At 48.0% G+C, this 15,096-nt stretch overlaps 1 protein-coding gene across 2 annotated transcripts in view; it reads left to right on the forward strand.

The window, feature by feature from the left end:
- Window positions 1-15,096, forward strand: part of SLC39A14 (solute carrier family 39 member 14) — a 52,921-nt gene that overhangs the window by 25,845 nt on the left and 11,980 nt on the right. For both annotated transcript variants that reach the window (XM_066639236.1, XM_066639237.1), the window contains exons 3-6: window positions 1,704-1,971; window positions 3,269-3,455; window positions 11,129-11,298; window positions 14,181-14,303. In XM_066639236.1, the coding sequence (XP_066495333.1) occupies window positions 1,714-1,971; window positions 3,269-3,455; window positions 11,129-11,298; window positions 14,181-14,303 (738 nt within the window). In that variant the 5' untranslated portion in view covers window positions 1,704-1,713. The remainder of the gene's footprint in view (window positions 1-1,703; window positions 1,972-3,268; window positions 3,456-11,128; window positions 11,299-14,180; window positions 14,304-15,096) is intronic.

Consider the following 15,096-nt stretch of genomic DNA (forward strand, 5'->3'; position numbering starts at 1 on the left):
TTTTTAGTGTTTAATGCTTAATGTTTTAATGCTTTGACATTTTTCTTATTTTCTTACTTGTGATAAATTGTACATTTATGATGGAACTTTGTAAGCCACCTTGAGCATTTGCTTCAGCGTGGCAAAAGCAGGATATAAATTTTTCAAATAAATAAAGAGGCACAAGGAAGGGGAATAGGGTAGAATAGCTAGAAGCTTGAGTTGCACCAGTGGTGTAGCTGGAGGGGGGGCGGAGCACTCAGTCTGGCAGGAAGCCTCAGCGAGGCAGGCAAGTGGCCCCTCCTTTTGGAGCCATGTGCTCCCTGGGGCATTTGGTGGGCCGCTGTGAGATACAGGAAGCTGGACTAGATGGGCCTATGGCCTGATCCAGTGGGGCTGTTCTTATGTTCTTAAACTACAATTCCCAGGAAGCCTTGCAGGTCTCTTGTTATCTGGTGTGCTCCCTGGGGCATTTGGTGGGCCGCTGTGAGATACAGGAAGCTGGACTAGATGGGCCTATGGCCTGATCCAGTGGGGCTGTTCTTATGTTCTTAAACTACAATTCCCAGGAAGCCTTGCAGGTCTCTTGTTATCTGGTGTGCTCCCTGGGGCATTTGGTGGGCCGCTGTGAGATACAGGAAGCTGGACTAGATGGGCCTATGGCCTGATCCAGTGGGGCTGTTCTTATGTTCTTAAACTACAATTCCCAGGAAGCCTTGCAGGTCTCTTGTTATCTGGTGTGCTCCCTGGGGCATTTGGTGGGCCGCTGTGAGATACAGGAAGCTGGACTAGATGGGCCTATGGCCTGATCCAGTGGGGCTGTTCTTATGTTCTTAACTACAATTCCCAGGAAGCCTTGCAGGTCTCTTGTTATCAGGTGTGCTCCCTGGGGCATTTGGTGGGCCGCTGTGAGATACAGGAAGCTGGACTAGATGGGCCTATGGCCTGATCCAGGGGGGCTGTTCTTATGTTCTTAACTGCAATTCCCAGAATGCCTTGCACGTCTCTTGTTATCTGGTGTGCTCCCTGGGGCATTTGGTGGGCCGCTGTGAGATACAGGAAGCTGGACTAGATGGGCCTATGGCCTGATCCAGTGGGGCTGTTCTTATGTTCTTAACTACAATTCCCAGGAAGCCTTGCAGGTCTCTTGTTATCAGGTGTGCTCCCTGGGGCATTTGGTGGGCCGCTGTGAGATACAGGAAGCTGGACTAGATGGGCCTATGGCCTGATCCAGGGGGGCTGTTCTTATGTTCTTAACTGCAATTCCCAGAATGCCTTGCACGTCTCTTGTTATCTGGTGTGCTCCCTGGGGCATTTGGTGGGCCGCTGTGAGATACAGGAAGCTGGACTAGATGGGCCTATGGCCTGATCCAGGGGGGCTGTTCTTATGTTAAGCAAAACAGAGCTGTATGGCTCCATTTTGCTCCCCCCACCAGGAATGGCTCCGAAGGGAGAGGCCGCTTGCCCACCTCGCTGAGGCTCCCTGCCAGCCTGAGTGCTCCGCCCCCTCTAGCTATGCCACCGAGTTGCGCACTCCTGGGTAATCAAGAGAGGTGACAGAAGCATGATCAGACAACCAGCAGCTTTGCATACCTTTGATCTTTTAATTTGGTGGCTAAGCAAGTGCCATTCGGTCAGTGTGGGTGGGGTTGGATCCCTGACTGCTGCTCCCTGTATCGCAGCCGGTGCCACACTGATCCACGCACATGTACTTGTCTTTTCAGCACCTTTGTCATGTTCTGGGACGCGGGTCCTCGGCGATGTCTCTTGGTGCTCTTCCTGTCCCTGCTAGGGTTTGCTTGCTGCGTTTGGGCTGGCACTTCGCCGCCTCCCATCACAGCGGCCTCCTTCCTGCAAGACCTCTTCCACCGGTATGGAGAGCATGACGCACTGACTCTGCATCAGCTGAAAGCCCTGTTGAACCACCTCGATGTGGGAGTTGGCCGAGACAACGTTAGCCACACAGAGCAGCAGCGCAGAAACCTTTCCTGGGTAACGTATTTAAAGATATTTCTATCCCACGTGTGGACGTGGAATTGTTTATAATGCAGCTTCTGAAAATTAAAAATGCATATTGTTTCATGAACGCATCATTAAAATTACAGAGCCATCAGAGCCAAACAAAGCACCAGCAGTTAAACTCAATTTTGTAGCTCAGCTCACCCTAAAAGTCTGCTAAAATAAACCTATCTTGACCCAACACCTTAAAAACTAATGGAGAAAGAGCAAGTTCAGTAATGCCACTGAGATAACTATTTCTTATCCTTCCAACTGGCAAGAGGTTGCATAAAATCATAACCTATATATGTGGGTCAGCTTGTACAGGAGAAAGTGATCTGTGAGCCACTGGGATCTCCAACCATGTATGGCAGTGGCTTCCAAACGTATCTGGGTCACGAATCGCCCTCAGCCTCTTCTTCCTGGCTAAGTCGGGCACTGCCATTCTGAATCTCATGAAATCTTGTGAAATCCAAGATGGTGGCCCCCAAATCTGTATGGGGACACTTTGTCTTCACAGCAACCCTGTGTTGTAGACTAGTTTAAGAGAGAGTGTGTGATTAGGCCAGGGATATCTTGTGTGCTTTATCTGCACTGGTGTCTTTGGTCAAAGTTCAACGTGCTACCTCTGTACTGCACTGCCGTTGTGTAGCTGAGGACTGATTGCACATGTGACTAATGTCTTGTGGGAGCTGGCCAACAAAGATACAGATGGCTTAGCTGGGTGTGACTTTTCTCATATAGAGTTCGGGGTCACATCAGCCTAAGCCAGTGGTTCCCAAACTGCACCGTGGCACCTTAGGGCGCTGTGGCACCCACACAGGGGTGCCATGGAATGTCCCCAGTTGCTCCTCCAACCAGCTCACCTGGATGCCACAGTCTTGGATCTTGCGGGATCTTGACTGTTGAGAGATTTTGCAAGATCAAGGATGGCAGTGCACAACTGAGCCAGGAAGAAGAGGCTGCAGGGGCACCGTGACCCCAGTAAGTTTGGAAACCTCTAGCCTAAGTAATTTGTACCCCCAACAGTCGGTTCACACACTTTGAGTTTTACCTTGTGTGCATTCAAGAAAGAGATGGTTGCCTGGGTTCACAGAAGTTTAAAAAGCGATTATGTGGATTGACCCTAAGGGGGGATGCTGTTGTGGAGTGGAGGAAGGGGGCAGTGCATCACTTGTGGACCTGGACCATGTGGGCCTGTAAAAGATCACTGGGAAGACCTGTCGTGTTCAAGCGAGATAGGCGTACAGCTTAGATTTTCATCCTCTCTCTCTCTCTCTCTCCCCTGTAGTGTTTCAGTTCCTCCGAGCTCTTTGCCACCCACAATCTGAGTGAAGGGTCCCACCTTGGCCGGAGGGAGTTTCAGGAGTTCTGCCCGACTATCCTGCAACAGTTGGAGTCGCGAGCATGCATGGCGGAGAACCTGGAGAACGAGGAGAATGAGCAGACGGAGGAAGGGAGGCCTAACTCAGCAGAAGGTGGGTGTTTGAGTGTAAGTCAGCTACAACTAGTTAAAGCTAACAGCCAATTGTTGATGCAGGAGCTTCTTGCCAAAGTCCTTCAGCTCCTGACCGTCACTTACTTTCCTGCAAGTTATTGCAGGAGATGTGAGCCTCAGCCTGAACTGTAAATGCTTCTTAATGGGTTTTCTTTCTCCAGTTTCAAACTGACACTTGCCCTTAAGTCCCTACCCATTCAGCAAAAGCATCTGTGGCAGTGGCGAACTGGAAAAATTGGGGTTGGCATGGTGGGGAGGGAGGGATTCTGACCCTAAAGCTCTGCTGGGAGCTTTTCTCTGGAACCACATCACTGCAAGCATGTGCACTTTTGAACACGAGTGTGTGCTCACAGTAGAAGCAAATGGGGCAGGATATCATGCACCAGGTATAGCATCTCCCCTCCAACCAGAACACCTCACTAAATTCCTTCCACCCTGTTGCTAGCTTGGAAGTGAGATCCCTGACCTGAGACAAAGTTCTTCTGGAGTCTGGAAAAATCCATTGCACTGAACAAGCAAAGCAGACTCTGTGCTTACAGGAGAGCAGAGCAGTGAAAGGGGCAGGCCTGAGGTTTCACTTTTGGCTGACTGTGCAGCTGTGCATAGGCCTGTTTTATATATAATACGCATGTGCAGACACCCCAGGTCAGAGTTCTCCATTCGTGGTAGACCAAATAAGATTTGTCCGCATTCCATTTAATTTGACCGATCAAATGCTTTGGAAACATTTAGCTCAGTCGCTTGGAACTCCATTGCAGAGAGAAACTTGGAGCTACTGAGAGTTGAAAGCCCCTGAACTCATCAGTAGAACTCTCTGCCATCCTGGAGAGACAAGTAAGAGACGGTGCCCCTCTCTTTCCCTTCAGAGTAGTTGAGCTGTCTTGCATTCCATTGGACCATCGGGCATGCCAATGTGGGCCTTTCTGCAGGACAATGGCTATTCTTCATGGGTTAAGGTGCCATTTCATGAAGCAGGACAGCCCTTTAGTGCAAAGAAGCAGTTAGTTTATAAAGGGATACTCCTTCCTTTTCACTTTTCACTCCAGCGAGAGCTGCTTTCCCATCACCCACCAAAGGTGCCCATAGCAAACAAATCTGGAGTTAATGATCAAAAGTGGTTTAACATCTTTTAATCCAAGACTCCCCCCCCCAAACAGTTACATCACTTTTTATTAGCCAATGAACTCTGGAAGAGAAAGGGTTTTTATTTTATCATGCAAGTTAAAAAGCAGAGAGCTTAGAAGTGCTGAGCTCCAGCAGATGTATTGATCACCAGCAGATGTATTGATCAAGCACCTCAGCCTAGTTTGCTCACCCATGGGTGGTTCTTCCCTTAGTGAGTATAGACTGCCCATCTGCAAAGAGCAACAGGCATGTATTCCTTTCTAAGAAGGGGATGCCTGGTCTCTCCTACCTTCACCCATAAAAGTGAGACATGTTAAGATCTTCTGGATGAAACCCCCGAAAGTTTTTCAAACTGAAGAGCGAACAGAGGAAGGCTTGGTAGGAATAAAATTCAGGTGCAGCTTCATAACCTGATACCTGGAAGGTCTCTCTTGTTCTTGCATGACTGCCTGGTAGTTTTAACAAGTTGGTCAGTGAAATTCAGGAGGCTTCCCCCCTCCCCTTTTTCTGCAAGGATAGGGGTGGGATCTGTTACAAGGAGCTAGGCTGAGGAACTTCTCTATTGAAAATAATTCCCCTTAAATTAGGAATGCAAAAGGTCCCTTTTGATTCTGGTGTTCTGACAGGTGCTGCATAGCAGGACATGCTTTCACCATGTGCACATGTAATAGGTAGCCACAGGCGATTCTGGTTCCTGGGTTCATGTGTGGGTTTACTGGGTTCAATGTGTTACAATGTCGGTGTTGGAAAATAAGCATTTTCCTTGCCCACCTCCTCACTTTTGTGCGTACCCTGTGTTGCTCAAACTTTATGAACTCTTGTTTCCCTGTCTAAGAAATAAGAAGAGCCCTGCTGGATTGGGCCAAAGGCCCATCTAGTCCAGCTTCCTGTATCTCATGGTGGCCCACTAGATGCCTCAGGGAGCACACAAGACAAAAAGATCCATACATGTTTTCGCCACGACCTTGCATCTGGCCATCTGAGGTAGCCTGCTTCTAGAACCAGGAAGCTGCACATACCCATCATGGCTTGTAATCTGTGATGGACTTTTCTTCCAGAAATCTGTCCAATCCCCCTTTAAAGGCATCTAGGCTAAATGCCCTCACCATATCCTGTGGCAGGGAGTTCCACAGACTAATTACATGCTGGGTAAAGAAATATTTTCTTTCAACTGTTCTAACTCTCCTTACACTCAATTTTAGTGGATATTCCTGGTTCTGGTGTTGTGTGAGAGGGAAAAGAGCATCCCTCTATCTGCTCTATCCATCCCCTGCATTGTTTTATGTGTTTATGTCATCTCCCCCCCTTCAGGCACCTATTCTAAAATAGGCTCAAGTTACATATGAGGCAAAATGTGCCAGTTTTATACCTACAGACTTCAGGCTATTTGCGTGTAGCAGCCACTTGGGGCCATAGTTTGGATCCGGACCACAGTGTGATATTAGAGCATATTTGACTCTAAAATTGCCTATCAGACAATACTATATAATCTTAAGTGCCATTTACTGCAGTGGCACTTCTGGGAGTTAAGTAACTACTTCCTAGAGGTGATTTTTCAGTGGAGAAAACAGTGTGCAGCCACGTTGCAGTCCCAGTCCAAATTGCAACACTTATGTGGCTGCTACAAGCAAGTAGTCTTAAAACTTGCGCCTGTGCACTGCTGCATTTAGCCTGGCATGTACATCAGCCCTTGCTCCCTGTGTTGTGCAGAGGCTGCTTGCATGCTGGTACGTTCCTATAACCAATTGTTTGTGTCGCTCAGGTTTGCAGTCCCCAGACTGGCATTAGGAGACTTGTAGAGCAGGATCTCTCTGACCCCTGCCTTTCCTGAAGCCAGGCATAGGGATGCATTGCAGGAGAACAGCAGCCCTTTCTGAGCTGTTGTCTTCCCCATCCCTTTGAGACAGTCACCCTTGCAAATCCCACATGAATCAGTGACCTGTCAGTGGAGGAGAGGGATGAGGTGGGAGGTGAAAGCTCCTCTTTCCTCCAAGGTCCTATCCATCTCTAGAACTGTTTGCACATCCTCATAGAGTTGCCTTAGCTGTTGTGAACCACTGTGTAGTGACAATATGTAGTGACGCTAAATAACCTGCTGTACATTTGAGAAAAGAGGGTGGTATCATTCTACGATTGGTCCTCTCCCCCCAGTTTTTACTCCTGTCATTCACATAAAGTTCCTGTAGCCAAGAAATGTGGGTCTCTAATTGCTGGGGCTTGACGCACCTTCTTTCTAAAGCTATTTAAATACCGTTTCATAAACCACTTTTTGCTGGCTAATGAACCAGGGCAGGCGTCAGCTGGCTACTTCCCTGTTGGGCCAAGCAAGCCAGAACCAGAACTACAGGGCACTCTGTGTATTATTCCAAAGCACCTGTTCTATTTTTTTTGTCTTTTGTTGCCCCAACTTTCAAGCTACTGGGAACTCTTACTATCACATGTTTAACCTATTAGGGCCTGGTTGAATGGGGGCCATTCACCTTCTCAGGGAGGGTGACCAGCCAGTCTTGTGTGGCCTTGACTATCTTGTGATCCAGTGTTAGTTTATGATGGACAAGGGCAACATACACAGTTGACCATCCTAATCCATGGGTTTGTCATCCCTGGATTTAATTCAGCACGGGTGCCCAGGCTGTGTCTCACAGGACCTCCTAGACGCATCTGGAAGGCACTTCTGGTCATGTCCAAGAGGTCTTGTGAGGCCCTTCCATGGATTACCTGTGGGAATTGGTACCTGTGGGAAGTCCTGGAATGGATCTCCTGTGGATACCGAGGTCCCAAAATGCAGTGGGTTCAATTTAAAAGCCTTTCCAGCTTTGCTGTATTAGAGGCCTCTTCCTATTTTCAGATGCTTGAGTAAACCAGCCCTCTTGTTTCTTTTTTTTCTCGTTTTACAGTGTGGGGCTTTGGCTTCCTCAGTGTTTCACTGATTAACCTGGCCTCCCTCCTTGGTGTCTTCATCGTGCCCTGCACCGGCAAGGTCTTTTTCGCCCGAGTCCTAACTTATTTCATTGCGCTGTCCATCGGGACCCTGTTTTCTAACGCACTGTTCCAGCTGATCCCAGAGGTGCAGTAAAACACACACCCACCCAAATACACACAAGGAATCGCCAAGTTCTCTGCTGGTGTTTACAAATACAGCCAGTGCTTGATATATTGTTGCTAGCTAAGAAACATCCTTTTATTTTAGGATCAACTTTCCCTCTGAATATCAGGAAGCTTCCTGAGATCGAGTGAGAATCTTTCTTTATGATCTCTCTGCAGACCTATATGTGGGTTCTGTGCAGCGCACAGGTTGGGAACATTCTAGAACAGGGGTGGCAGACAAAAGGCCTGCGGGCCAGTTGTGGCCCACGGAAGCTCTTTATCTGACCGCCGTGATAATTGGGCTCTCCCATCCTCTGCTCTCAGCTGCTGAGCTAAGAAGGGATGCATAGGCAGAAGTGGCACTGCTGGAAGGCTGTCGCTGGGTGAGCCCAATTATCATGTATGCCACCCTTTTAGCAGTGCCACTTCTGCTTAGGTGGCACTGCTGAAAGGGCGGCCTGGGTGATAATTGGACTCTCCCAGCACCGCCCTGTCAGCTGCACTGCTTCTGAAGAGGCAGTGGGAGGGAGAGACAGACAGAAAGAGGCCTCAGAAGGTGAGGAATGGTACATGGAAGAGGCAGACCAGGAGGGGTGAGGAAGGGAGAAGCTCCTGAGGCTCTGGGAGAACCCAGTTATCACGCGGTCAGCAGTGCCACTTCTGCTGTCACTTCGCAGAGCACCTCTCAACTGCTGAGCTGCAAAGTGATGCCTTGGCTGAAGTGGTGCTGCTGAAAGGGGGGCCCGCATGATAATTGGGCTCTCCCATATCTTGAAAATAGGATAAAGATTTGCATATTTTCTCTTCTGTTATTTGCAACTGATGAGTTCCTAAGTCAGAACAAAGTGAAGCCATCATCTGCTTAACAACACCACTTCCTGCTTCGTGGTGATGGCACTTCCGGCCCTCAGCTGGTGCCGTGGATGCTATTTGGCCCATTGTATGAAAATGTGTTTGACACCTCTGTCCTGGAGCAAAGACCCAGAAGATGGCATTTATGCCTCTTCCCATTGTGGGAAGATAGTGTAGCCCATAAAGCCAAATTCGTCATTCACAAAGTCACCTTGTATGAGTCTAATGATGCACCAGTTCTAGAAGGATTTTGCCTCCATTCCACCATTGGTGGGGGTCCTTTTTTTCTTGTTTGCACATAAAGTGGCAAACAGAGCCTCATTTGTTAGTTATTTGTGCCTGCACAACATTTCTTAGCCCTGAAAAGCCATAGTCACAGCCAGGTAAAACATGCAGTTCCTGTCGCTGTCAAGGGGAAGAGGCAGGCATTCAACTAAACGGAAGTGTGGCTGGTTCTTATGGGCCGAGGCTTCCTTGCACTTCATTGGCTAATGAATAACAGTAGATGGGGTGTGGCTGCAGAGGTTTTTACTGGAAGCCACACCACACAAAAGCAAACCAGCATGTTGGAGTGAACCCCTTTTATGCTGAAATCCCAGACACGTTCTTGGATCCTCTTTCAATCCCTGGGCAAGTATTACAAAACAACAGAAAGAGATTTCTTGGTGCCATGATGGGCTCCACTCAATTCAACCTCAAATCAACAACTTCCAGCTTAATTCCCCATCTTGGGGCTGCTTAAAATATACCCTTGAATTCTACTTCCTGATTTCACAGTCTCTCTCCCTCGCTGCTCTTCTTTCACTGGCCTAGCAGTTTGATTTCATCTGTGCTAGCCAAATTTCAGTATTTATTCCGTTTAAACAGCTTGTATATTCTGCATCTAGAACACAGGGTGGTTTATAATGCACACTGCCAACAATCACTCAATATAAGACTGGATCAGGAAAGTTTTCTTAAAACCGAGTCCTAAGCAGGAATCAAATAAGCAAAGCTCAAGAGAATAGCATGAAGGCCTTTTCAAAACAGCCGTGGCTTGGCCAGATACCTGAAGATGTATAATGTGGGTTGCCTGCTTAGCCTGTGGGGTTGAGGGCATTCCAGAGGACCAACTTTTTCAAGGTAAAATGTCCTGCATCTTGTTGATGTCCACTGAATGTTTTACAGCTTGGGCCCCCAAAACAACCCTAATGCGTTCAGGAGCATCGGCATCACTAGAGCTTGCATCACCAGTATGGAAGGCCAGCTTGTCACCCCTATGATGGACCTCTTCCCATGCAGTGGGCAGGGCTGCACTGGTTTTTTGGCTATAACCTTTGATAAGAGATATTTCAACGCTGTTGGTTTTGTTGCATCCTACATGAAATTTCACATCAATTGATATATAACATGATGGTATTGTTTGAAAATACCAAGATTTTAAACATTTTGACCAGTAGTGGTGTCACCCCCACCCATGTGTGTCACCCGGTGTGGCCTACACCCCCTAGCGATGCCACTGCTCAGGTGGGTTGTAAACCTAGCTGGTTCCTTGGACTTCTGAAATTAAGAACTGGAAATAGGCTCTCAACTGGTCCCTGGTCTTGAAAGGGGCCATGCTGTAGTTCCCAGGCTAACCTTGCAGGCTCTGTCCTAGTCATGTCACCAAATGGCTTCTTTCGCTGGAGAAAATCAGGGTAACATCCGTTTGCATTGAATTTTTGCCATTCTTCCTTTCTTTTTTTTGGTAGGCATCATTTCAGCTTCCCTGTGGGATTATTGAGAGTAAACCTTTTTTGCAGAATTCTTGATATTTTCTGTTGGTTTGAAAATGAAATAACTTTGTGATCCACCAGGAGCAGTAATGATTGGGTATGCTTTACCTCCATTGTAACAGCCGCCTGTCCTCTAAGAACAACTGAAGTGACATTGTGTCACTGTGTTTAATAGCCTTCTAGCTTTCTGATTGCCCAGATAACAGGGCTTACAGGTATATGATATACTGGAAGTCCAGTGGCTTCCTCTGGACAGGTAACAAAATATGAAGGTGGAGCATACAGGATGCTGAGAGCAAAACTGTGATATTCTGTGTGGCACTGGAAGTCTGATGGGATTCCCCTTGGGGTCTGCTGGGGAAAAAAAAAGCATACAGTTGTTTGGAGAGAATGGACCTACTGACTGTCGGGAATCCTGGGCACTCTGTTCAGCTCTGCTGCAGTATGAATGTGCCCACATTTGTATCCCCTGGCACACCTATGTGCTGTTTGTGATGAAATTAATGGTACTCTCTTATGCACACAGAATTGGGTATTGGGGCTACAGCCTCCTCCAGTGTTGTTACAGGTGCACGTGTCCCATGACTGCACTCTTGTCCTTGAGAGACAGTGACCTTGTGAGATTTCCAGAGCCATAACGCACCAGTGCGCTTCCAGCATGCCTGAATCAGTCCTAAATTGACATGCAATCACTAATGAATGTCCCATTTCTCTCTCCTTCTCTCTTCCTTCTCCCTTGGCGCGAATTCATTTCTGCACATTCCTGTCCTGATTTTTTTCCCCACCTGCTCTCGTCTGTGGTTCGGCTGGGGTGGGGCTGGTCCGCGCACTGCAGTCTGGGGTTACGGTTTCCTCTGTGTGACCGTCATTTCCCTCTGCTCCCTGGTCGGAGCCAGTGTGGTGCCTTTCATGAAGAAGACCTTTTACAAGCGACTGCTCCTCTACTTCATAGCTCTGGCAATCGGAACTCTCTACTCTAACGCCCTCTTCCAGCTCATTCCTGAGGTATGACCAGGGCCTCTTGGCTTTTCTCGTGTGGGTGTTTCTGACATGTGCTGGTTTGCAGGGGAAAAGTTTGCTGGGAAGTAGTCTCATGGCGCTCTTGGGCTGCAATCCTATACAATAGGCCTTCGGTATCCACAGGGGATTGGTTCTAGGACCCCACCCCCTGGAGATACTGAAGGCCTTCAGGATGCGACTGGAAGTAACTTGCATCTGGGAGATGGCCTGAGGTGTGGGGACGCCAACAGAGTGGGCCCCAGGCTTTCCTGCACCTCAGAACACCTCCCGGATGCAACCAGAAGTAGCTTCTGATCATGTCCAGGAGGCCCTCTGAGGCTCGGATGTGGAGTCCACGAATAAGGAGGGCCCACTTCCAGGAGAGTGAGCTCCAGTGAAGCTAATGGGGCTTTCTTCTGAGTAAACATGTATAGCAGGGGTTGGCAACCTTTTTGGTCAAAGGGGCAGACATTTATCAATTATGTCATTGTCAAACTTCTGCAAAGCCGAGCTCCCAGGAGCGGCTGTGCAGAGCTTGGCTTAGGAGGCAAAGCCCCCCACCCAATTTGGCATGTGCTTGGCTTCACCTCCCGAACCAAGCTCTGTGCGAGCGGGATGATTTCAGGTGGCTGGCCAGATCTGGCCTGCAGGCTGTAGGTTGCTGACCCCTGATGTATATGTTGTGCTATTGGTCACTTTCATGCAGTGTGAACAGCTGCCTAGAATGCCATCGTACTCAATGTGGAAGGCTTCAATAGAACCATGGCAATTGTATTATGCTGGGGTTGATTGCCCCACAGATGTGTAGTGTAGCAGTCAAGTCTTTAGTATTCTCCTGAAAACTCCATTCATAGATGGTGAAATGTCATCCACCTTTCTGAATAAATGAATATTTGTAGTATAGAAGGAAGGCCCATAGCCAGGGAGACAGGCCAGGGACAGACTGCACTTGTGCCCGGTGTGGAAGGGATTGTCACTCCCGGATTGGCCTTTACAGCCACACTAGACGCTGTTCCAGAACCACCTTTCAGAGCACGATACCATAGTCTTTTGAGACTGAAGGTTGCCAATACAATACAAAGTTGGGGATTCACTGATGCTCTGTCAGTTGAAGTTAAATGTCTTTGAAACCACCTCAGATGTGGATTTGGCACCCAAAAGCAGATGCCAGTTACAGTAGGTGGGGGGGGGGGAGAAATTCTATGTTGTTGAAGGTCTTTTGGATTTCATACCTTTTAAAGATGGAGGTTCTCTTTTAGTATAAAAGGCACATGTCAAAGAACATTTGCCCAGACAGGGAATATGTGAAGCCGAGAGTGTTTATTTTATTTCTTACCCTTTTATACTGCCTTTCCTCCAAGAAGTTCAGGGTTCCTCCTCTCCTTTTGTTTTCACAACCCAGTGAGAAAGGTTAGGTTGAGAGAAAGCGACCAGCCCAAGGTCACCCAGGGAATTTCTTGGTTGAGCAAGGATTTGAACCTGGATCTTCCAGGGCTAAGTCCAACACCAGAACCACTTCATCAAAATATGTACCTTGTCTCTGAGCTTGATGACATAAGGAAGGCAGGTATTTAGTGGGAAAAATTAGTTACCCTCACACACTATTGCAATCTTTCTGGAGCAGAAAACATATGATCTAAATGCTCTTCACCACTGTGCTGTAGGAGCTAGACAGGAAAGCAGCTGATGAGATTCATTTGTGGCATGGATGTCCCAGGTACAAAATCCTTGCCTAGCTTTGTCTGCCTCTGTGATGTCTCCTCTTCTAATGAAAGTGTCTGAGGCAAAGCAGCATATCTGATCGAGGATAAGTAGGGCACGCGTTTTTGCACTGTATATTTAAAGTCTGAGGCGCGTGACATCTGTGGCCATGGGTGAGCAGGTTATGATGGAGCAACACTTGCCTTGGCTGGCATTCACATGAATTGCCCTTCAGATTATCTGCTTCTAGGGAGCAAGCTAAGAGTAGAGGATTACAGATCAGCTCAGTGGTGGAGCACCTGCTTTCAGTGCCACAGATCACAGGTTTGGCCCCTGGCAGCATCTCCAGGTAGGGCTGGGAAAGACTCTCGGCTGAAACCCCGGGAAGTCCATGCCAGCCAGTGTGTGGGCAATGCTGAATAGACAGACCAGGAGCCTGCCTTTTTGTGGAAGACAGTTCTGCCTATTCAGAGGCCAATGAGGGATTATTTTCCATCACACCCAAGCTTGCATTTCACCTAAGCCTAGTTCTCACTGAGGTGTCAAACTGAGGTCTGGGCCAGGGACGTGCGGCCTGGGGGAAGGCGGGTGAGGCAGAACCTCCCCACCGGAGTCCTTTGAAAAGTGCTGCTGCCGTGTGAGGTATTTATCGAAGGACTCCAGTGGGGAGGCTCTGCTTCACCTGCTTCCCCACCCACTTCATGTCCCTGGTCTGGGCTACAGGTGGGGACCCACAAAATGGAATGCTCCTCCATTCAAATGCGGCTCCCCCTGCATATATGAAGCTAGCATGTTGGAGTGAAGGCTAGGCAAGAATCTTTATCTCCAGGATGCTTTAAGGATTCTAATCTCACCCTTCCCCATAGCGTTCAAGTTTGCTATATGATAGGTGGTTCTTGTTTTCTGCAATCAATCATGTGGATCCCTGCCAAAGGTTTGAGGTGGGGTGACAGCTTTTACTGCCATAGTAGTTTGGATTTAGGAAACTTGGGGAAACCATTGGGGAAGTTATTTGGTGGTTCAAGAGACTAGTCCCCAAGCTTTTGCAGGTCCTTTTCTTAGCTTCCTCTTGTGTCTTCCCTTAGTGATTACAAGGGAGCTGAACTGGGACAATGTAGAACATAGACGCATGCTGTTTGTTAGCAATCCATTCACAAAACCCTTTTTGTCTTGCCCCTTCTCTACAGGCCTTTGGATTCAATCCTCAGGTGGATTATTATGTTCCTAAATCTGCAGTGGTCTTTGGAGGCTTCTATCTGTTCTTTTTCACAGAGAAAATATTGAAGATGTTGCTCAAGCAAAAAGAGCAGGTGAGGAAGGGCAGGTTCTGAGGGGGGTGCTGGTTTTAAGAGTTGCAAGCCTCTTTTCAACACAAAGAAGTTCACAAAGCAGCCTGTGAAGCAAAATAAATGGGGCAGGGGGGGATGGAATTCAGTGTTTTTCTCACAGTGCACTGACCTCATTGGTCTTCTCTATCTTCACCTCTTCACCTTCACCTCTTGTAGTGTCACTTCTGGCTTCTGGGAGACTCTTCTGAGTTCTGCGGCTCTGTTTCTAGCGCAGCTGTCTGTAGTAATTGTCTGCCCCTCTTTCTTTGCAGGCAGAGGGGTCAGACAATTTGTTACTATAGAACAGCTATCCTACGAGAAACAGATATATCTCGTAAAAACAGATATTCAGCTACTGTGCCCCAAACTCTCACAACACATCTGTGCATCTTTTGTGGCACACCAATGTGCCGTGGCACACTGGTTGGAAATTTTTGCCCCAAAGGGACTCGCAGTCTTGATAGCCAGCGAACAGCCACCAGAGAAGATGCTATGCTGGAGTGAATGGGGCAGTTGCTCTTGCCGTACTAAAACCAGGGAACCACCACTTCAAAACAAATCTGTTTATTCTGGGTCATGCTGGTAATTGCTTACTGTTGGACTGCCGCTGGCTCAAATCTCTGTCGTGGTTTGGAAAAACACCACCACGCAACAAATCTGTTTATATTTGGGGAACATCAAATATAAATTGGTACTAAGGAGAGCTTCAGCCGCCCGACCCCAGTGTGTCACACTAAGGTGTTAACACTTAGGTGTTAACCAACCACATGAGGTG

This window comes from Tiliqua scincoides, chromosome 11, assembly GCF_035046505.1.
Source record: "Tiliqua scincoides isolate rTilSci1 chromosome 11, rTilSci1.hap2, whole genome shotgun sequence".
In the NCBI taxonomy this organism is placed as follows: Eukaryota; Metazoa; Chordata; class Lepidosauria; order Squamata; family Scincidae; genus Tiliqua; species Tiliqua scincoides.